We start from the raw sequence: 23,363 nt of genomic DNA on the forward strand, positions 1-23,363 counted from the left end.
AAATCACAGGAGAACTCAATCTCCTCCATACCGACGAGATATCGGATTCGCCGTGTACGGAGCACTGAAGACTCCGTTCTCGGACGACATCACCCGAACTCCCCTACCACAGAACTACCGAACTCCGTCGATGACTTACGACGGGCTCGTGGACCCTCACGATTTCTTGGGGCGCTATCAATATAACATGGCGAACCAGGGTCTCAACGAGGTCCACATGTGCAAGCTGTTTCCCGAGCTGCTCATCGGGAACGCGAGAAGGTGGTTCGATAGCCTCCCCCAGGGCAGCGTCAGATCTTACCGAGATCTAATGGATGCCTTCCACAGGAGGTTCTTTCAGAAAGCGGAAGCCCGAATCACTTCGGCTCAGCTGCTTTCCATTCGTCAAGGTCGCGACGAAAAAATCAGCGACTTTATGACAAGATTCCACAAGGAATGCCTGCAAGTAGACGATCTCAACGATCTGCTTGTCATCTCGGCATTCCAAAATGGAATCCTGCCCGGAGCTCTCTACAGGAAGCTCGTTGAGTGCGGTCCGCAGACAGCTCAGGAAATGTGGGACATTGCGGACCAGTACTCCCGGGCCGATGAGGCAGACCGTCGCAAACGGTCGTTAGACAGCTCATCGTCCCGAGGAGACAGGAGGAAGCCCGATCATAGCGATCAGGGACATCCTCGCCGAACTCCTTTTGGCGATCAGGGACATCCTCGCCGAACTCCTTTTGAAAGGATTCAAAGGACTCCGGTGCAAGACAGATTGGGACCCCGTCTCAATCCCGAGAAGCCGCCCGCTCAGTTCGTACCGCTGAACAAGCCGAGAGCGGAAATTTTCGAACTACACTCTGACCTGTTCGAAAAGCCAAAGCGGATGACGAAATCAGCCGCGCGCCGACCCCAGGATAACTACTGCTCCTACCATCAAGACCACGGTCACGATACCGAGGAGTGCAGAAACTTGGCTGCAGGTATCGATGTTCTTGTGAGGGCAGGGACATTGAAAAAATACCAAAGCAAGCAGTCAAAGAAGAATAAGAAGCAGAGAGGTGCGAACTGCGCTCCTCAGGATCCGAAAAGGCAGCCGGATCCCGAAGACGATGACGAGCCGCAATATGATGGAGTAATCCTGACTATTGACGCTCTCCCTGCCGGGAAGACCAAGTCGTCCCTGAAGTCAGAGCGCAGGGGCTCCAATCGAGAGGAGCCAACGCATAAAAGGCTGAAGCAGGACGAAGTGATTACGTTCTCGGATGCTGATCCCGTCCCGGCCATCTCTCCTCACCAAGACGCCATTGTCATCCAAGCCGGAGTGGCAAACAAACTGATCCACAGGGTGTTTGTGGATACAGGAGCGTCAGTCAGCATTCTTTTTAAAGAGTGCTTCGACAAACTAGAAGTGGACCCAGCTCGGCTCAGTCCGGCTCCGCTTCCCCTGAAGAGCTTCACCCAGGAGGACACCCGCCCTGAAGGTATTATCAGCCTTCCGATCACGGTGGGAAAAGCGCCTACTAGCTCCAGTACGATGATTGAGTTTTTCGTGGTGAAAGCTCGGTCCCCGTACAACGTCATCCTGGGAAGAGACTGGCTCAACACAGTTCGGGCCATTTGCTCCACTTATCACCTCACCATCAAGATCCCTACTAAAGGAGGGATAGCGGTCATCCGAGGTGACCAAAAAAGAGCAAAGGAATGTCTGCAAATTGCGCTTAGAAGTGCCGAGCATTCAGATCGGCACCACCAAGCATAGCAATCACAGCAGCCGGAGTCAGAGGCGATGACCGAAGTCATACCGGAGCCGAACTCGATGACAGTTCAGCTGTACGAAGACGATCCATCCAGAACGGTTAAGATCGGCTTCGCGGGAACGCCTCTACTTCGGGAAAAAACCATCCAGCTCCTCAAGGAGTACAAAGACGTCTTTGCATGGTCTCCGTTGGACATGACCGGAGTGCCCCCCGAGGTAATCACTCATCGTTTAAATATTGATCCTTCGGTCCGGCCGATAAAACAGAAGCAAAGACTCTTTGCGGCAGAACGAAGTCAAGTCATCCATGACGAAGTCCGTCAATTATTGAAGGCGGATGTGTTATTCGAAGTGAAGTATCCTTCGTGGGTGGCCAATCCTGTCATGATCAAGAAAAAGGAAGGAGGATGGCGGATGTGCATAGATTTCACCGATCTAAATAAGCACTGTCCCAAAGATTGCTATCCCCTTCCGAACATAGATAAAAAAGTAGAAGCTTTGATAGGCTTTGAAATTTTTTGTTTTCTTGATCTATACAAAGGATACCATCAGGTTTTAATGGATGAGATTGACGCTTCAAAAACGGCCTTCATTACTGATTTCGGCATTTTCGCTTATAAAAAGATGCCATTCGGTTTAAAGAATGCCGGAGCCACTTATCAAAGGATGGTAGACAAGCTTTTTCGGCACCTGATTGGAAAGGAGGTCGAAGTGTATGTTGACGATATAGTCGTCAAAAGCAAAAGCACTTCGGAGTACGAGCACAACCTCAAGTCCACTCTCAACGTGCTCAAGAAAGCCAACCTCAAACTTAATCCCCAAAAGTGTACCTTTTTGGTAGATTCGGGAAAGTTTCTGGGTTGTTGGGTTTCAAAGGACGGACTCAAGGCAAACCCCTCAAAAGTTCAAGTCGTTCAGAACATGGCAATGCCGAAGTCCATACATGACGTGCAAAGGCTAACCGGATGTCTAGCCGCACTGAATCGATTCCTTTCCCAAGCAGCCGAAAAGCAACTGCCGTTCTTCAAGGTGTTGAAAAAGGCACCAAAGTTCGAGTGGGGAGCCGAGCAGAAAAAGGCCTTTGACGAGCTCAAAAGTTATCTAGCCGAGCTTCCTATTCTCTCTGCTCCAACCGAAGCCGAAGTAATATTCTTATACTTAGCGGCATCGGATCAAACCATCAGCGCGGTGCTTGTACGAGAAGAAGGCCTAAAGCAGCTTCCCATCTATTTTACAAGCCGAGCATTAAGAGGTCCAGAAACCAGGTATCAACCTCTGGAAAAGATTGCTCTGGCATTAGTAAATGCAGCAAGGAGACTGCGGCCATACTTCTATGCTCACAAGGTATGCGTCTTAACTGATCTGCCACTTCGGCAAGTGTTGACCAAACCAGAAGCATCAGGCAGAATCGCCAAGTGGGCTATAGAGTTGGGAGAGCACACAATTGAATATCTACCTCGAAAAGCCATCAAGGGACAAGCCTTGGCAGATTTTCTTGCAGAAGCAAAGTTCGATCAAGCAATTCCTGTTATTGCCGAACAGAAGAATTCCGCCAATGCCGAACTAGCACAGCCCTTGGAATACGAAGTAGAGCCGCCGGACTGCTGGAGCGGATTCGTAGATGGAGCTTCAAACAAGATGGGAAGTGGAGCTGGTATTTTACTTGTCGCTCCCGACGGACACGAGGTAACCTACTCACTTCGTTTCCTATTCCCCTCTACTAATAATGAAGCCGAGTACGAAGCCCTCCTGGCCGGACTCCAGTTAGCGCAAAGTCTGCTCGTCAAATCTCTCAAAGTCCATTGTGATTCACAAGTCATAGTAAATCACATGTTGGGTACAAGTGAAGCTCGTGACGAGAGAATGAAGAAGTATTTGGACAAAGCGCAAAGCATCAGCCGAAGTTTCTCCTATTTTCGGATAATCCGCATTCCCAGAGCGGAAAATAGCCGAGCAGATACCTTAAGTAAGTTGGCCTCAGATCCGAGCTCAAAGGCGGAAGAATTAATGCATCGAAGCATTGATGAAGCCGAGGTACATTCAGTATCCAGCTCGCCGAACTGGATGACGCCGATCTTGCAGTATCTGGATCAAGGACAATTGCCCGAGGATAAGAGAGAAGCTCGGAAGATCACGTGCCGAGCACTTCGGTACGAACTTCATGAAGGAGTCCTCTTTAGAAAGTCTTACCTCCAGCCGTTATTGCGGTGCGTAGGACCAGAAGAGACGGACTACATCCTCAGAGAAGTTCATGAAGGATCGTGCGGTAGCCACATCGGAGCCAGAGCTTTAGCTAAAAAAGTTCTGAGATGGGGATATTATTGGCCAACCATGGTACAAGAGGCAGTGCAGCTCGTCAAGAAGTGTACGAAGTGCCAAATTCATGCAAATGTCCCAAGGATGCCGCAGACCGATCTATACACTATGCAAAGCCCTTGGCCTTTCATGCAATGGGGCATAGACATAGTGGGACCACTTCCTCAAGCTCCTCGGCAAATGAAATTCCTTATCGTTGCCGTGGACTACTTCACGAAGTGGGTGGAGGCTGAACCATTAGCTGCGATAACGAGCTCAAAGGCATTGGACTTCGTCTGGAAGAACATAGTGTGCCGATTTGGCATACCCCACATCCTCATCTCGGATAATGGGACTCAGTTCACCGACAAGACGTTCAAGAATTGGTGCCAAGAGCTGAACATTCAACAGCGGTTCACTTCGGTCTCCCATCCCCAAGCAAACGGACAAACGGAAGTAACGAACCGGATTCTGGTGAAAGGGTTAAAAGCTCGGTTAGAACAAGCCAAAGGACAATGGGTAGAAAATCTCCCTCAAGTCCTATGGTCCTACCGAACTACACCCAAAACCTCCAACGGTGAAACTCCGTATAGTCTGGTGTACGGCACTGAAGCCGTAATTCCGGTGGAGATCGGCGTACCCAGTCCCCGAACTCTAAATTTTTCCTCAGAAATGAATGACGACGGACTGAGAGCAGAACTAGATCTCGCCGAAGAAAGAAGAGAATTGGCGTGCATAAAAGCAGCCAAGTATAAGGAGCAAGTAGCCCGGTATTATAACCAAAGGGTGAAAAAGCTTCAATTTCAAGTGGGAGATCTCGTCTTGAGAAACAACGAAGTAAGCCGAGCAGAAAAGCTGGGCAAACTCGAACCCACATGGGAGGGTCCATATCGGGTGTCAGAAGTCCTCGGCAAAGGGTCTTATAAATTGACTCACATGTCAGGAGAACAAGTACCCCGAACATGGCACGTCTCCAACCTCAAGAAGTTCCACTTGTAAGAGACAAAAGTCCGGTCAGTCTGTCTTGTGTCTAGTCCGGTCATAGGGGTACATGTTTTTATTTGTTTGTTTTTTACTTGTACCTTTTACTTGTCGTTTTATAAAAGGGTTTAAAGTTTTTTTCTTTCATCTTTTTCATTTTTTCTCTATGTGTTTTGTCTCTATGTGCTTGTCGTCTCTTACAAATGGTACCAAGGTATATCGTTCTTTAAAGACTGATCCCCTTTTTAGATCGATTATTAAAGACTATTGTGAGTCTAAGCTTCTAAGGAGGATATAAGACCACAATTCAGCTTAACAAGCAGTCCGTCTGAAACGAACTGCAATAAGCCAACGATTGTGAGTCCAAGCTTCCAAGGAGGATACAAGACCGCAATTCAGCTTAACAAGCACTTCGTCTGAAACGAACTGCAATAAGCCAACGATTGTGAGTCCAAGCTTCTCAGGAAGATACAAGACCACAAGTCGGCTTAAGAAATAAGCACTTCGTCTGGAACGAACTGCAATAAGGGAAAGTCCGATCCACGCGATAAACCTCGCCGAATTAGGACGACCAAGTTCGGTCAAAGAAGTTTACCTCATAAGACCGGGGACGACCACGTCTAGTCAAAGAGGTTTACTGCATAAGACCACTTCGGTTAACTGGGAAAGTCCGATCCACGCGATAAAACTCGCCGAATTAGGACAAGGGAAAGTTCGATCCCGGCGACAAATCGCCAAATTAGAACACAAACCAAGTCCGGTCAAAGATGTTTATTTCATCAGACCGAAGACGAGTCCGGTCAAAGATGTTTATTTCATCAGACCAAAGACGAGTCCGGTCAAAGATGTTTATTTCATCAGACCAAAGACGAGTCCGGTCAAAGATGTTTATTTCATCAGACCAAAGACGAGTCCGGTCAAAGATGTTTATTTCATCAGACCAAAGACGAGTCCGGTCAAAGAAGGTTACTTCATAAGACCAAGGACCAAGTCCGGTCAAAGAAGTTTACTTCATAAGACCGAGGACAAGTACGATGAAATTTTTTCGCTAAGCTGTGAATACAGTGTTAGAAGCGAAAACAAAATTTCATTTTTCAAATCTTGTTCGGCATACAACTCCGCTACCCTACAAAATGGCGTTACGCTATTACAAAGGACTATTCTACTGTCCAGGGTTGCTGAAGTTAAGCCACCTATCTGCAAAATCCTCTGGAAGCCGAGTTCGGTTGTTCCGAGCAGATGAAGAATAAGCAGGTCGACGAGATGCTATCCTCGACCCAACGCCTCTTCCCCGAGCCCGAGAAGTCCTAACACCTCGGCGATGAAGAGTCTCTGCAATAAGCATCTGCTGATCTTGCTCGCTCATAGTCACAACTCCTCGGCGAATTTCAGTCCGTCCCTGTCTTGACGATTCCGGTTGCTCCTGAGCCCGTTCTCGTCTTGACGTTTCCGGCTGTTCCGGAGTTCGTTGTTGACTAGGAGTAGGATTTTGAACAAGGGAACCAGAGGTTTGATCTGGAGTGCGAGCATCTGTTGGCACGATATGCCGAAGGAATCTTTCTATGGAGGGGCGCCGAGAAAGAACAATGTTGTACCGAGAAGCCCAGCGCCGCAATGATTTCACAACTTGTTGGCAAGCCGAGCTCTCCAGCGCATTGTTCCTCCGGAGTACATGATATTCCTCCCACAGTTCGTCAACTCGACTCTGAACATCTGATATGGTCACTCCCCCGCGCACACGGATGTAATCCTCGTACGCAGTCCTCTCAGCAATGGTCGTATTCAGCTCGGCCTCCAGATCCTTCTTATCGGACTCTAAGTCCTTATTATCGGCCCCCAGCTTCACTAAACGAGCCAGAAGCTCGTCATTCTTCGTCTGATCGGCTATAGCTCTTTTCTCAGCTTCGTCTAAAGCCGAAGAGTACAGCCGTTTCCAGTGAAGTATCTCCATCTCCTTGAGTACAAAGCAGCTATATTAGTTCGGCAGCTGTACCGAGCAGATAGTAAAATACAACAGGAATAAAGGCGAGTACGAAAAGCTATACGAAGACAAGTGTAGAGAATTTTTCATTCACAAGGAAAATTTTTTACACTAGGAGGGCTTCAAGGCCATTTTACAAGGAAGAAACTAGACTAAGAGAAGGGAGACGAAATCATACTCCGTCAGCTTCGTCTCCGGCTCCTTGGTCTGGTTCAGCTTCTTTCTCCTGAGCTACCTCAGCCTCGGCCTCGCATCCTGCCGGCCTCGCCTCCGCCTCCTGATCGGCCTCCTTCTCCGGATGCCCGGCCCGCTCGACTTCGGCCTCCAGCTCCAGCGGCTCGGCCTCACCCTCTCCGTGGTAAGTCGAAGCGGGTGAAACGGGTCCCACGGAGGCAAAGATAGCCTCCAGGTTCTCGTCCCGATCAGCTCGACAACTCCGGACTCGGTCTGCAGAAAGCAGGACCGAAGATGAAGCGAGCTCCTCAAGGAGCGGCAGATTCTGAAGCCGAGCCGCTATCTCTCGGCTATACAGAGGCAGCACGACGTCGGCCCCCTGCTCGCCCTTATCGGTAATTAGCCTTACCAGACTACCGACAAAGGCCGAGAACTGGCTGCTCAAAAAGAGTTTCTCCGTGTAAACACGGAGAGCCTCCCCTTGGGCAACCACGGCAGCAGCATCCCTCCGTTTCGTCTGCTCTCGCTGGATGACGAGCTGGTTTTTGGCAAACTGAGCTTCATCCTGGGCCGAAATCCTAGCAGCTCTGGCCTTCTCAAAGTTAGCCTCAGCCTGTTCGGCCCGATGACAAGCAGCCGCCAACTTCCTCTGCATCTCAGCATAGTCATTGGACGCTTTGGAGAGTTCGACGGCGACGAGCTTGGAGAGCATATCGTTCCTCTGAAAATGAATAAAGAAAAAAGTCAACAAAGGGGCCACAAAAATACAGGAAAAAAGCAAGGCCAGAAAATCAAGAAGAGAATTCACCTCGGCGAAGTCCGTGGGCCATAAAAACGGCTCACAGATATGTTCCGAAGGAGGCGCCAAGACCACGTCTTTCTCTGGCGCTCTCGGGGGCTTCTGGGCCTTCCCCTTCCCCTTTGCCGAAGTCGACTCCGGCTTCTTCGGATCCGAAGAGGTTTTTTGCCTTTTCGGAGTCCTCTCGGCATCAGACGCCGAGCTGGTGGTTTTCGGCCTCTCCGGCTCCTTGGACTCCGAAGATTTTCGGGTAGCCTTGGTCAGCATGTACACTGCCAAAAAGCAAGAAAGCAAGTTTAGTTTTCTTCGTTAAAGCAGTTGAGCATAAAGATAAAGAGAAATCCTCACCCTCGGCCTCTTCGTCCGAAGACGAGATGTCGAACACGACGTCGCCCTTGACGAGCTCAGACTCCGTGTATTGTTTCCTAACTATGGGAATCTTGTTGAGCTCGCCATCGAGCTCGTCCAACGGTTCAGGCCGAGGATGACGGATAACGGACTTCGGCCCTCTCCAGGGAAAACTAGGAGCCGCGGTCCTATCATAGTAGAAGAAGCGGTTTTGCCACTTCGGCCACTTCGTTTTACAAAAGGCCCTAAAGGGCTGTACAGGGATCAAGTAAAACCAAGACCCCTTCCTCTTAAATTGAAAGAATTTAAGGATTGCCTTCAAAGACAAATCCCTTCCTAAATTACGGAGTTCGGCAGCGAAGGCCGACAAGTGCCTCCAAGAGTTCGGAGTCACCTGGCCTAAAGGAAGCTGAAAAAAATCTAGTAAATCTATAAAGGCAGAAGGGAGGGGGAAACGAAGCCCGCATTCTAAGCAGGCCTCGTACACGGTGGCGTAACCCTCCGGCGGGGAGTCAGCCCTATGATCGCCGTCAGGTACCACCACCTTCCCCCCAGGAAAAAAGTATTTTTCGGGTAGGGATATCACAGTATCCTTACTCAAAATACTATGGAAATACTCTACGGTCTTCTCCCCGGATTCCTTCCGGCTAGAAGACCCCTTATCCCCTTTCCTACCGCTACCCGACTCCGAAGAAGAAGAAGAAGACATTTTTCTTACTTTTTGAAGGTGAAGAAAGTCCGAAGAAATTCTTGAAAGCGGAGAGAGAATTTTCGCAAAAAAGAGAGAGTGCAGAAGAAGCAGTCGCAAAAGTGCTTCAATGATGAAGAAAGGAGGTATTTATCAGATTCGGCGAAGATTTCAAAATCGTCGCACCGTTTCGAATCCCACCTTTTCAGGATTCAACGGCCGGATTTCACTGTCGCATTTAATGCGAGGCACGTCCCCTGACATCAGCCTCCCCCTTGCCTTTATCCAGAATGCCGAAGTGACTCACTTTGCCGAAGTGATTCACTTCGCCCTTCGGGGGGGGGTAGTGATGGGGTGCGTACCAAACAAGCCCAACAGCAATGACGGCCCATCAGCCCAAAGCCCAAGGAAGAGTATGAGTTCGGCATTACCAAGGAGTTCGGCCTCAGCCTACAGCTCGGTAAAAGCCAACCAATCAAGCTCTGCTCTCAGGTCGGCATCAAGCTAGAGTTCGGCCTCAGCCTACTGCTCGGTAAAAGCCAACCAATCAAGCTCTGCTCTCAGGTCGGCATCAAGCTCTACTCTCAGATCGGCAACCAGAGCAGTTCGGTCTCAGCTTTCGACCGAACAAGGAGTTATTGGACCCATACTGGATTTCCACAACTTCCAACACACCCACTACCACGTGGTGTCAACTCAGGCCACGATCGTAGGCCATGACCTACACTACATCCACGATCTTAGGCCATGACCTACACGACATCCACGACTTAGTGGTGATGCAAGCCACGATCTTAGTTCAAGGTATAAATAGAACTTAGATCAGATAGAAAAGGGTTAAGCTCTCTAGAGATAAAATCATATAGCAAGTCTGTGTTGTAAGCTGTAATCCCAGATCAAGCAATACAATCTTGCCCTCCCTTCTTCCCGTGGACGTAGATTTACTTCAGTAAATCGAACCACGTAAATTCATCGTGTCGTAGTCTTTTTTCTCTACCAGCGTTTACTAACATCAGAAATTCGCGGATCCATCACACACTATTGAATTTCGTTATTGTCGATCGTGTAAACCGTATAATCTTGTATGAATTTCGTACAAAATCAAAATAGAGTAAACTTAACTATAAAATTTAAAAATCTTTAAAAATCCCAAATTTATCAATATTAATCTTATGACAAAGATAAGAAAATGAATTATAACATAGGATTGAAGCTTTACCATGTAGTGATATTCTAAATTTTAATTATTAATATTTTAAAAAATTATAATTGTAACATACTTAAACTATTTTGAGTTCGAAATTTCGAAAATGAATTTCTAACTAATTGACCTGGCTATGGATGTTATTGCACAATTATTCAATAAATATCCTTATAATTTGACAATGCTCGAAGAAAATTAACAAAATAGTCGCTTGGTGGGCCGTGGGAGCTTAAGCCCAATTTCCCGGGGCAGCCCACAACCCGACCCACCAACGAGCGGGTCAGGATCCGATGAAGCACTAATTTCCCTCAAAATTCCTTATTATCAGATCGAAAATTCGAAATCCCTTTCACCACCAATTTTGCTCTTTCAATTCACAGCTTCAAGCTTACACGGTGCGTTTCTTAGCTGTAATGTTTATCTTTTTTGGAAGGTGAATTAATGTTGACGCCATTGATGTTTTTATCAAGCTCTTCCAACCTTTTTCAGTTTACACTCATTTTCTGGCAGATATGATTTCGTTTCGCAATATATGAAGTAATTCGTAATATTGAGCTCATTGATTCTATGCTTTTGGGATTTTTGATGCTTCAATTTCTCTAGATACGTGAGAAAATTTATCGATGCTAAGTAATGGGCTCTGAATTGTCTAAATTTTCGAAATATGGTATGATTTGATATACTGCATCAGTTGATTTTCAGCTACATTAGTATTAACATGGCGCTGCTCATTTGATCTGTGAAGAAGGTGAAATTATGAATTTATCCCTTTTTCATTTCCTTTTGATTTAAAGATCATCATAGTTTATTCTTGAACATTAGTTATCGTGTGTTTTGGAAGCAAGGTTTTTGGTTGGGAAAAATTGTCGGTAATATCATCAATTTCTTTCCTTAAGAAGACATTTATTTGTTGTTATTCATTAGCAATTGCTGCAGATGGCAAATGTTGCTGTTTTGTGAATATCTTCGAATTCTTTCCCAGAGGAGACAATTATTTGTTGATACCATAAGCATTTATTGTTGATGGAAAATGGTGCAGTTTTATCAATATCTTTGATTTCTTTCCTACAGGGGACAATTAGTTATTGATATTCGTTAGCAATTGTTGCAGATGGCAAATGGTGCATCTTTGGCTTGCACTGGCTTCCTTGAATACGGATTGGTTGCTAAAAAAAGCAATCGGAATGTAAAGTGGGGAACGAGGTTTAGTTCAAGATCCTCGTCAAGTTCCTTCAGAGTAGTTGCAGTGCAGGAAAGTGAAGGGCCTCGACGACTGGTTGACATTATACGAATCATACCAGATGTTTCACGCAACTATTTCAAAAGCCCGTCAAGAAGGGCACTCTTTGGCGGCATCTCTCTCTTGGGTGGCTTCTACGTCGCCCAAACCATCTCCCTGTCATTCGGAGCTTTAGGCGTCAATGATGTTATAGCCGCGGTGCTGTGTGTTCTCATCACCGAGTATGTGACCAGGTTCTACTATAGCAGACCCAAGATCACCTTCTACGTCGCCCTCCTCAACAACTTCAAAATGGGTTTCACTTATGGTCTCTTCATTGATGCTTTCAAACTAGCTAGTTGAATTTGTTTAGTGCTTGCTTACAGTTATTACATTTGCTGTATGCTGGAGCTCATTTTTCAGTGTATACTACTGGATTTGTGCATATATGAAAAAGCTTTCTTTCTGATAATTTTGACAAGTTTTATATCACATTTCGTTATAATTTTGATGTCTGGCAATTTCAGAAATGGTTCCTATACAGCTCCAACCTACCGGGTTTGGGACATCTCCGGTGGCCAGCAGTTCTTAACATATACACATTGGGGGTGTTCGGCTTGCAAGATTGTATCCGGGATTAAATTTATAGTGTGTTTGGTTCATGAGATTCAACCCCACAACTCAATCCTAGATGAATAATCATGAGATAATTAGTCATAGCTAACCCCCTATGACTAAAATAATCTCATAACTCAATCCTAGATTGTATCTTGGTATTATTTTATCTTGGAAACTGAACACCACCATTGTCTGTAAGAGCATTCTTTGCATAGATATCATCCCATCTCTCTGCACTTTTATTGCTTCTTCAGCATATACACATTTGCAGCACATGTCTATAAGAGCATTCTTAACATAGATATCTGATTCAACACTCTCAGTGACTGCATAATCACGAATGGCCCGACCCGTCTCGAGCCTCCTAGACGCACCCGAGAAGAGAGCACAGTCGATACTGTGATTCTATCATGTATGGCCATTATGCATAGATTATTATAGAGGGTGTAGGATTTGATGGCTTGTGACATTGCATTCGAGTTCCTGTGGTGGTGAGTACGGACAAGGGTGCACGTGCAGCCCTCTGGTCGGTTCATGAGTGATCCGTTGCTGGAAATTGGATTGGATTTGGTGATGTTCGAGGTGGAGAGGCGACCGGGAACAGACTGTGCTACGGCAAGTTTCACCATAAGTGGACATGAATCGGTGGATGCGGATTTCAAACTGCCTTCACGGCTGTACCTTTTGCATATCAACATGTACCTGTTACTACTCGTGCATTTAGTGGTGTTCGGTTTGATGAGATTGAATCATTATGATAGTGTTCGGTTTAATAATTAATCTTGACTTAGGAGTTTTGACCATATCATGTGATAAAATAAATCTATGGTAATCTCAAATCAATTCAATGTGGGGATATGTTAATCTTGAATAACCGAACACCCTTAGACTGCAAAAAAGAAAGTAATATCATAGGGAAATTGACATGGAAAGCGTGTTCCACTCTCAAAGACCATAGTCTAATGCCCATCTCACACTCTTAGCATATGGTCCATAGTCCATACATTATTTCTACTTTGAATAATTAATTTGATCATTCTTAGTTTACTTTTGAAAAACGCAAAATGGATTCTACAAGCTTGAAAATGACACAAATTAAGGCCACCGTCCCATTATAATTGAATCAAACTCGATCATTCACATCAGATATTAACCATTCTATTAGACACTATTTTATTAATATACTTAATTATATGAAAAGGAGACGTACACGTTTATCAATAATGGTATGATAAATTACGTGGCCTATTTAATCATTAACATTTGTTCGATCTCAGTAGTTACTCGTGGTCAACTATATATAAACTAAAAGTATTCAATAGAAATAATTAAATAAAGGATGTGTCATCATAGATTCATGATGTTGGTAAAAAGGTACAACTGTTTATTAATTATAGTATTAGAAAATCAATAAAATACTCCATCTCCCCCCCAAAAAAACTCCCTTTTATTTGTACCGGAAACAACATGCCTATCGCCTACGACCAGTTGACAAATATCTAAAAAAAATAGGATTTATATACAAATTGGAAATGTTTTAAGGAATAGAAGTTAACCTAATTTTAATTGCTTCTTAATTAGTTGACCAAATTAAACAAACCAAACTTGCTTCAAATTAATTCACTATTAATTTCATAGAAGGCAGGTTTGGTTCAAATCGGACCATTGATTAATTTATGTGTCCAATTTTGATTCATAGTTTCGGTTAAGCGCCAATTTTGACACAAAATAGGGTTAAAACAAAGAAAAAACGATAAAAAAAAATTGTCAAAAAATCAACAATTTTGAGTCAAAACTGACGTTCTTAATTCAGTAGTTTGGATTAGAGTCTTGTAATCGATGCTTCACATCATTTTGCAATAATTGTTATCAATAATTAATCGACCCCAAAATATACTTTAAAAATATCTTACAACTGAATATTCACACTTCTGACTTTCTTTACCATATCCTCAATTTGAATAACTTCTTTTTCTAGTAGCCTCCCCCACACACAATTGTCATTAAATCAAGTTGATAAAATAATGAAATTGTCTCCTACCAAAGTGCTTAGGTGGACCGTATGTATTATTATCTATATAATGCCAAACACCAATATCCTAATTTCAAGTCGATCATAATCATTTCTTCTTCACACAATTATATGGCAGTCGTTCCCTCCAAATGCACAAAAGCGTGGGACGCCTCGTGGCTTGGCGTGGTAGCTTTGATCCTCCTAACGACGGCGGCGAGAGGGTGGCAGGTGGAGAAGCCGTGCGACGAGATATACGTTGTCGGAGAAGGCGAAACCCTACACACCATCAGCGACAAGTGCTCCGATCCTTACATAGTCGAGAGGAATCCGCATATTCATGACCCCGACGATGTTTTCCCAGGCCTCGTCATCAGGATTCTACCTCTTGTGGTTCCATCTTAAAACCAATTCACAATAAGGAAAGCATAACATCTCAAACTCATTCTACACGTTTGTATATGTAATAGAGGAAGAAATTCAATAGTTTTTTTTAGTCAATTTTGAAGGATTTTGAATCATAAACTACTCACCTGTCACTGCCAAACAAGAAGAAGAAGCATAATCACAATTATGAAAATCTTTTACATCAAACAAATGCAAAATTTACATTTAGCATCTCTATACTAGGCCACCATGGTTGAGAGCTCATACACATCAGTTCAAGGAGGAGGCAAAAACATTCATTTATAAATATGGACACGTTTTTTCATGTCAGATAAATTAAACTGTTTTAGTTTATGTCATGGTAACAGACTAGAATTTGTCCAATAATAAGGAAGAAATGAATTTTAGAAAGTGGCCGGGAGCCGGTAAGGATCGTGTATTCACTCTCAACCTCTGCCATCAACATCAAAACCAGCTCCTGTCCAATCCGGTACTGCATGCTTTCGGCCCTTAGGTACTGCTCCTATTCCACTTCCTCGTCCTTTATTTGAACTTCTCTTCTTCCGTCTTCCCTCGCTGTCGCTAGAAGGCTGCTGATTTTGCTCAGTTACCGCGGAGTTCTCTGCTTTAACTTCAGTAGATATGGTTCCCGTAGCTCCACAGGGTGGTTCCCCGGCAGACGAAACTTCAACTGTACTACTCTGTGGCAGTCTTTGATTTCCCGCCTACTCGTTGTCAATAGTCAAGACTTGTCAAGATTTCTCAACTAAACTCAGTTTGTGTTAGTAGGTAAGAAAATGTGATATCTAAAGGGGTATAATGATTTAGGGAGGTAACTCGTAGGATTTGTTTACTTTAAAACGCAACCATCGGGGAGAGAACAAAAGCATTAAGCATAGAGAGACGAACAAACTAAGTGCATATGCATACTCCTAGATGAAGGTCTGAGTGAATCATACAAAGGGCGTATGTGTATTGGAAGATCTGCTCGGGTTCAGAGACTCCATTCGGCGCTTCAGTTCCTCCAGTCGAGCAAGTTGGCTGTTGCTACTTTCCTGGACCTGCAAGAGCATAAGATTTGAGATGAGACAAAAGTACTCGAATAAGTTACCTGGCAATGTTACCATCAAGAATCGATTACCAAATTATTTAGATCGTCACAAAGCTTCTGTTTGCTCGCTTCCTCATCCTGCACCTCTTTTGCTGCTGCTTCCCAGGCCTAGCGATAAGAACAATGTTTATCAGAGAGTACGGAGAAAAGTAGAAGTGATCCAGCTGAGACCTTCAGAAGACGGAAATTTAAAAACTTCAATGGAGGATGAGAATTTGATCTAATACATGAACTTGGATTTCTTTAGATCAAGCAGACACTAAAAATCACATTTTGAGGTGAAAAATGGACCCACGAGGCATAATGCAACTTCAAAAATGGTCAAATGCATTTTTCGTTCCCCTTTGCAAGGAGTAGGACTTTGGAAAAGTGAAAAGTCAAGTACAAATTTTGCAGCTTAGAAAAACTGCACATATAATGAGGTTATGAGAAGAAGAAACTGAGTTAAGCTGACTACATTAAGATCAGCTCCTTAATGGAAAGAAGCATACCTTTTTAGCTTGTTCTTCTTTCACCTTAGCCAATCGAATTCTCTCTGTTGACATTTCTATTTTCTTCCTTAGGTGCTCAAGTGCTAATAGAGTAAGACAAGAACGCGTTATACTCTACAGAAGACGCGGAATTATTCTTAGGAATTGCTGGCAAATGCATACCAGCTTTCTTTGGACCAGCTGTAAGCTTCATTTCCATCGAGAGGTTGGCAAGTTCTCGTTCGACATCACGAATCTTAGAATAGTTTTCTTCAATATACCTGAGTGGAAATATATTATATTATTCACACATGATAAGTTGATAGGGATATTAGCATGATGAGGCGACTGAGATAGGAAATGGTAATGCTAAACGAGGAATCTGTTCGGGGTGAAAGGAAATACACACTATACATAATCTGTAAATCCTAATAACCCCCAATGGAAACTCAATTACAACCAAGAACTGAATCATTATCGTTAAAATGATTTCGTTATATAATCAAACTCTGGCATTCGACTCAAACTCAAGAACTTCCGAAACATCACCTTTTCACATTCACCAAAATTTTCTAAGAAACACCATGATCACAAATGCATCTGAACAATTACATGGCATGAAAGCATATCAACAACTCCACTACTGATTTGAAGACAAATGAATTATGCTATACTGGAATATCATGATAAGTTCATCACACACACCCGTATCAACACTACTTTTCAAGAAATACTTGGCCAAGACTGAGTTGATCATCAGAAAAACATTAGTACAATGGTTTCGTTATCTAATCAAACTCTGGCATTCGAATTAAGCTCAAGAACTTCGAGTCCATGAATCACCCACTAGTCAAAGCCTCACCTTTTCACAATCGTAAAAATTTTCTAAGAAACATTAAGATCACGAATGCAACTAATATCACATGCCATGAAAGCATATCAATAGCTCCACTACTGATCTGAATACAAAATAAACTATGCTAGACCAGAAAATCTCATCACACACTCTCTGTTCAGCACTACATCAACAAAATGTACATTAATCTAAGACCTAAGATAGAAAACAAACTACAATTACATAAATTCACTCCAAATCAGTAAATATAAAGAGAAATTAGTCTAATGATGAGAAGCAAGCTTACGCACTTCCTCAACTGAAGCTGCTCGTCCTCAATGATCTGAAACCCAAAATCGAAAACAAGATGAGCAATCAGAATAGTGTTTTCGTGATTCGTGAGATCTAAACGAGGATTCCGGCGCTATACCTTCTCGGTGTAAGCTATGATTGGAGATTCTCGGGCCAGGCCGTCCGGCCCGATCTCGATTGGAGCCGCAATGCTGTTCGAGCTTGGGTTCTGATTCGTCGACATGTCAAACAAATCTCAGCAATTCAACGCCCAATTTTCCTCTCGAAATCGAGCTTAATTACTCAAGAAATGGAGTGTTTTGTTTATTTTGGGAAATCTAAATTAGTGCTCAATTCTTCTTTAGAAAAATTAATACAGTATGTATAGAGAGAGGAATATAGATATTCAGTTAGTCCTCAAACATTAACTGACAAGCTTCAAAGTTTTCAACTTTATATTTGAATCGATGTATATCAATTAATCTTTCTTCTCACTTAATTAATTTTTAACTCACAATAAAGTGAGTAAATAAAAAGAGGAAAATTCAAATGCGCTCATGATTTATTGAGTAAATTACGAAAAAAATAATACTCTTTTGACTAATCATAAGCCACAGTTAATGTTGGAGAGAAATTCATTCGATTACCATTTACCACTAACTAAAAATTTTATCTTTTGAGTGTTTTTCTATGAAATTTTATAGTTCATGGCCACAACATCGGATCTTAAGGAATATGTTCGTCAATATAGGACAAATACCAATACAATGTCCAAAAACACCAATCTCTCACGAATATTCGTTTTAAATGGTAGTAGTAAATGAGATTATATGAATCAAATTATGAACAACCAAATTTAAAACGAGAGATATTTAGAATCAAGTTGATAGAAATGAAGAACACACATAGCAGTCCAACGTACACGTGGCACGCCCACAATACCTCTCTAGATTTGCGAACCACATTCAGTTCAAAATTTCCTCTTCTTAAAAACCTCAACTTCACTCACGTCTCACAGAAACAAAGAAAAAGATAAAGAAAAAGTGAGCAAATTCCTCAATAGAAAAAAGAGATTTTTAGAAGCTTGTTTCTTTCATCGCAGTGGGGATATGGCTTTGAACTCCATAGCTTCAAGGCCCACATCCTCTTTGCTATCAAGAAAATTGAGGAATTCTAATGGAAACGATTCATCTCTAGCCTATTCTTCTCTTTCTTTCTTCAATCCCACTCCACTTTTCTCCAACATTTCTTTCAGGAATGCTTCACCATCACCACTTTTGTCTGTCTCGGTTAGGGCTTCCTCTTCATCAACTTCTCCTTCAGCCACTGTTGCTAACTCCCAAGAACTCAAGGTTCCATTTTTTTTGAATAAGGGTTTAGGGAGAGAGAGATAGAGAGGAAAGAGGGAGAATATCGAAGTGGGGTGCTGAGATATTACCTTGATTTGATTGATTTCAGATTAAGAGTGTGCCAACGCAGCCAATTGAGGGGCAGAAGACTGGCACAAGTGGTCTTCGGAAAAAGGTGTGATCTTTGTGCTACATTGCCAATTATGTTTGATGATAATTGGATTTTGATTTTTTGCTGCTGTTAGGTGAAAGAGTTCATGCGAGAAAATTATCTTGCCAACTGGATTCAGGTCTGACAGTTTGAATACTGAAGTAGTGATGCTTTGCTTATGCTATGTGTTTGTTTCTAATGAGGAATTTTTGTGTGATTGAAGGCACTGTTTGATTCATTGCCACCAGAGGATTACAAAAATGGAGTCTTGGTTTTGGGTGGTGATGGTAGATATTTTAACAAGGAGGCTGCACAGGTGTTCAAATTTAAGATTGATTGACATTTCAATGGAATTGTCTTGTTCAAATGCTGACATTGCTACATTTGAAACACAGATAATCATCAAAATTGCTGCTGGCAATGGTGTTGGAAAAATCTTGGTTGGCAGGCTAGTTTCCCTTTTTGCTATCTTGTGAATTTCCAATATTTATGTTTTCTAAAGAGACCATGTAATAACCTTTTTAAGGGATACTTATTTTTCACTATCTCAAATGCAGCTGTTTGCTTATGTAGTAAAAGATGTTCCATTTTTATCGTTAGTCTATGTGGCTCTATTGGAACTCGTTTGATTAGCTTCCTCTTTCTGTATCATTAAGATTGTGTGTTTATGAAAAGAACTATTGTTGGTGGTAACGAATAGAGGGTTTAATTTTGTGACTGCAGGGATGGTATACTATCCACACCAGCTGTATCTGCTGTAATAAGGAAGAGAGAGGCAAGAATCACTCGTCTCTTTGTCTGCGTTGTGTGTGTTTTTCCCTTAATATGCTGTAACTTGCACAACTTGTATTAGTTCCACTTCCTTTGTTTATATAGGCCAACGGTGGATTTATAATGAGTGCAAGCCACAATCCTGGTGGTCCTGAATATGATTGGGGTATCAAGGTATATTTTGATCTTAGTAATTCGGCACGAGCCTTGTTTGTACTTTTGCCTATATCTTTTCCTGTAGCCAGTGGCTTTTCCTCATGTGTCTCTCTTGAACCCTTCATCATCACGTTCTACTAATTCGTAATATTCTCTTGGTTCCTACTTCTGCAGTTTAATTACAGCAGTGGCCAACCTGCACCTGAGTCGATTACTGATAAGATCTACGGAAACACTCTTTCTGTATGCATCTGATGCTTTAGCTTTTCTACTGTAGAGCTGTTTCACTGTGAGCTTTTTTATTAGGACGACCATTCTTTATAAAGAGGAATATTCTAGTTCAAGACTACAAGTTCAAGAAACAGAATTCTAGGGTCAAGTTCTCAAAATTCACAAAGAATCGTCCTTTATTGATGAAACTGATATTCACACCGTGCATGACTAGCAAGCTTATTTTCCTTCTTTCACCCCAAAGATTAAATCCTCGATGACTGTCTGGCTACTACTGAAAAAACATTCTGTCAAAGGAGGCTTTTAGTTACATATATATATATTTGATATATGTTGCTGAACGATTTGGTTCAATATAATCTTTAGCAAGAATTCTTGAAATCAGTCAAACAATTGATAAGCTTGCCACTTCTATTTGACTTGCCTTAGTGTTCTGCAGATCTCTGAAATAAAAGTAGCCGACATTCCTGACATCAATCTCTCTCAGCTTGGTGTAACAAACTGTGGACCTTTTAGTGTAGAGGTAGTCGATCCAGTAGCTGACTATTTGGAGCTTTTGGAGGTGAGCAGTCCAAATTTCAAGTTCTCTTTGAACAATTGTATCTTTATTGCCTCTACATTTGTTCCTTTTTAGATCTACTCGATCTAATAATTGAATTTTCTTATACAATTGGGATTATTTTTGGTAGTGGATACAGTTTCTAGTTCATGATCTAGCATACAGAATGGAACTTCATTTTCAACTCTGGGAGAATATTTATGAAACCATTATATTTACTTCTCTTTGATGGGAGTTCATGTTTCTACTTATTTTGCAGCAAGTATTTGATTTTTCACTTATCAGGAGCCTTATATCACGGTCAGATTTCAGGTATTTGAGTACCCTGCCTCACGATTCTGATGTTTTGCTGCTGCTTCCTTTACTATTTTGTATTGTTTCTTGATGCGTTGTTTTAAACTTGTTTCAAATCTTCTCGTTTTACTCTTTTCAGGTTTACATTTGATGCTATGCATGCCGTCACTGGTGCTTATGCCAAACCAATTTTTGTGGACAAACTGGGAGCTAGCATAGTATGTTAGCTTCATTTTTGTCATGATCAAAACTAACGAACAATGCTAGTTGGTTCCATATCAAATTACCTCTCAATGTACAGGATTCCATTTTAAATGGGGTGCCTCTAGAAGATTTTGGACATGGCCATCCAGATCCTAATCTCACGTAAGAAGTATTCATTCAGAAAAGCTCACATGATTCCAAAATACTGGTTTTAATTTGTTGATCTGGAATAGATATGCCAAGGAATTGGTTGACATAATGTATGCGGAACATGGTCCCGAATTTGGTGCTGCAAGTGATGGTACGTGTCGATATACTTTCGTTGTAGCAGCATATTTAGTGAATTTTAACAGCAGCATGATTTCTATTTCTATAAAATTGATTCGCTAAAACGCATAATATAAAGGAAAAGCAACAGAAATAACTGAGCCTACCCTTATCAATATCATACTTTGTTTTCCAGGAGATGGTGACAGAAACATGATTCTTGGAAGCAGATTTTTTGTGACTCCTTCCGATTCTGTTGCTATTATTGCTGCCAACGCAGAAAAGGCCATTCCATACTTCAAAACTGGCCCAAAGGTTTGAAAAGCATGAAGATTCTCCTCCCAATATTTCTCTTCAAAGAGTTTATACATCCTCAGCTTATGTATTTTCACAGGGTTTGGCTCGATCCATGCCGACCAGTGGTGCTCTGGATCGTGTAGCAGAGAAGTTAAACCTTCCATTCTATGAGGTTTGGTACTCTACAATTCCTTGTTATCAGTTTTAGCTGATTTATAGGGAACGAATGTACTTTCTGCAGTCAGTCATATCTTATAAACAAACTTCACTTTAGGTTCCCACTGGTTGGAAGTTTTTCGGAAACCTAATGGATGCAGGGAAATTGTCAATCTGCGGAGAAGAAAGTTTTGGAACTGGTTCCGACCACATCCGTAAGAAAGATGGTATCTGGTACGTGTATATTAATGAACTCGTAAGGAAATCTCATGGTTGATCACTTCATCTGATTTTCAGTGATGATTCAAGTTAGTTGATAAACCGAATATTGCTTATTGACAGGGCTGTTTTAAGCTTGGTTGTCAATAATTGCTTTTAGAAATAAGGACAAGAAACCAGGGGAGAAGTTGGTTTCTGTGTCGGATGTTGTTTCTGAGCATTGGGCGACTTATGGGAGGAACTTCTTCTCTCGATATGACTACGAGGCATGCCTTATACTCTGCTATTTTGTTATTACTCCTTCTAATGCATGCAATTTGCTGCAACTAAAATACCTTGTTCCTTGTGCAATAGGAATGTAAGTCCGAAGGGGCTAATAAAATGATAGATTATCTTAGAGACTTAATTTCCAAAGCCAAGACCGGTGATGTATATGGTAAATCTCGATCACTACCTAGTTGATTAAGAAGTTTGTTATTTAGCTAAAAGAGCTATGTTTATTGCAGGAGACTACAAACTGCAGTTTGCAGATGATTTCACCTACACTGATCCTGTAAGTTGAGCCTTACCCAAAATTGACTCTAACCTTAATTTTCGACAAAGAAATATATTGGTAACATGTCCTTTTCATACTTGAGCAGGTAGATGGCAGCGTAGTTGCCAAGCAAGGTGTCCGTTTTGTGTTCACAGATGGATCCAGGATTATATTTAGGCTATCGGTATGTGTCTCCTTTGACCATACCCCAAATGAAGCTCTCTGTTACAGTTTTCTACGCGTCAACATCAATTTTCAGCTTCCCTACTAATGTTATCGAGCACAGGGTACCGGGTCTGCTGGTGCAACTGTTCGTATATATATCGAACAATTTGAGCCGGATGCATCTAAACATGGCGTGGATGCACAAATAGCATTAAAGCCACTGATAGGTTTGTTCGATTCTTGTTATTCTGTTACATCTTTTTGTTTTTTTTCCAGAGTTTGTAATTGTGTGTGTGATTATATGTGTTAGATCTGGCTTTATCTACTTCAAAGCTGAAGGAGTTCACCGGAAGGGAGCAGCCAACAGTCATCACATAGATTGGAATTTTGAGGATGAAATGACCTGAGCTTGGGCATTCATCCTCCTGAATGCTTGATTCATAAATTCGTTAGTTTTTTTGTTCTATTATAAATAATATGCATCCTTGTGTAGAAATGTTGATGCAAAACCATATTTCTCTTAGCATATTTATACAAATCATAATTTACTTCATCTATATATGTATATGCTCACTCCAAGTAAATGTCATCTCTTTCGTTTAGCGTAGTTGAGGCCATGTGGTGTGATTGAGAAGCTGGACTACAGGATTAGTAGTATTATTCATTGAGAATATGGTCAATTGATCATTTTCGCATGTCCCATAAAAATGTGCTCATTTCTCTTTTAGAAACTATACCATTTATACCAAGGATGATCTGCAACAATTATCCTTTACCAGCAACAAAAGGGGTCCTTTCTCCACCCAAAATAAACTCTATTTAATATCATAGGCTAAAATTAGATACATGCATTTTT

At 42.2% G+C, this 23,363-nt stretch overlaps 3 protein-coding genes across 3 annotated transcripts; 2 read left to right on the forward strand and 1 right to left on the reverse strand.

Moving 5' to 3' along the window:
• The first annotated feature begins 10,549 nt into the window (after positions 1-10,549).
• Positions 10,550-11,902, forward strand: LOC121802738 (ycf20-like protein). Its single transcript, XM_042202433.1, has 2 exons — positions 10,550-10,606; positions 11,323-11,902. Exon 2 carries the CDS (start codon positions 11,323-11,325, stop codon positions 11,791-11,793), a length of 471 nt encoding a protein of 156 aa, XP_042058367.1. The 5' UTR covers positions 10,550-10,606; the 3' UTR covers positions 11,794-11,902.
• A 2,693-nt stretch (positions 11,903-14,595) lies between these two features.
• Positions 14,596-17,590, reverse strand: LOC121804980. The gene is made up of 7 exons (XM_042204720.1): positions 17,293-17,590; positions 17,174-17,205; positions 16,211-16,308; positions 16,049-16,131; positions 15,588-15,665; positions 15,406-15,507; positions 14,596-15,171 (listed from the first exon to the last, which is right to left on the reverse strand). Exons 1-7 carry the CDS (start codon positions 17,395-17,397, stop codon positions 14,893-14,895), a joined length of 777 nt encoding a protein of 258 aa, XP_042060654.1. The 5' UTR covers positions 17,398-17,590; the 3' UTR covers positions 14,596-14,892.
• Positions 17,591-18,162: 572 nt separating this feature from the next.
• LOC121802039 (phosphoglucomutase, chloroplastic-like) lies at positions 18,163-23,091 on the forward strand. Its single transcript, XM_042201577.1, has 22 exons — positions 18,163-18,505; positions 18,612-18,677; positions 18,748-18,792; positions 18,877-18,969; positions 19,049-19,101; positions 19,377-19,428; positions 19,530-19,598; positions 19,755-19,823; positions 20,251-20,373; positions 20,630-20,682; positions 20,804-20,882; positions 20,966-21,030; positions 21,102-21,169; positions 21,332-21,450; positions 21,530-21,604; positions 21,707-21,860; positions 21,943-22,073; positions 22,162-22,243; positions 22,314-22,360; positions 22,449-22,526; positions 22,629-22,734; positions 22,818-23,091. Exons 1-22 carry the CDS (start codon positions 18,263-18,265, stop codon positions 22,883-22,885), a joined length of 1,938 nt encoding a protein of 645 aa, XP_042057511.1. The 5' UTR covers positions 18,163-18,262; the 3' UTR covers positions 22,886-23,091.
• The last annotated feature ends 272 nt before the right edge of the window (positions 23,092-23,363 follow it).

Source organism: Salvia splendens, chromosome 5 (genome assembly GCF_004379255.2).
Source record: "Salvia splendens isolate huo1 chromosome 5, SspV2, whole genome shotgun sequence".
NCBI lineage: Eukaryota > Viridiplantae > Streptophyta > Magnoliopsida > Lamiales > Lamiaceae > Salvia > Salvia splendens.

Coding starts and splice junctions, on each gene's coding strand:
- LOC121802738 (XM_042202433.1), top strand. CDS start 11,323: ATGGCAAATGGTGCATCTTTGGCTTGCACTGGCTTCCTTGAATACGGA.
- LOC121802039 (XM_042201577.1), top strand. CDS start 18,263: ATGGCTTTGAACTCCATAGCTTCAAGGCCCACATCCTCTTTGCTATCA. Junction 18,506..18,611: donor CTAACTCCCAAGAACTCAAG/GTTCCATTTTTT, acceptor GATTGATTTCAG/ATTAAGAGTGTGCCAACGCA. Junction 19,599..19,754: donor AATATGATTGGGGTATCAAG/GTATATTTTGAT, acceptor CTACTTCTGCAG/TTTAATTACAGCAGTGGCCA.
- LOC121804980 (XM_042204720.1), bottom strand. CDS start 17,397: ATGTCGACGAATCAGAACCCAAGCTCGAACAGCATTGCGGCTCCAATC. Junction 15,508..15,587: donor GTGACGATCTAAATAATTTG/GTAATCGATTCT, acceptor ATGCTCTTGCAG/GTCCAGGAAAGTAGCAACAG. Junction 15,172..15,405: donor CCAATACACATACGCCCTTT/GTATGATTCACT, acceptor GACAACGAGTAG/GCGGGAAATCAAAGACTGCC.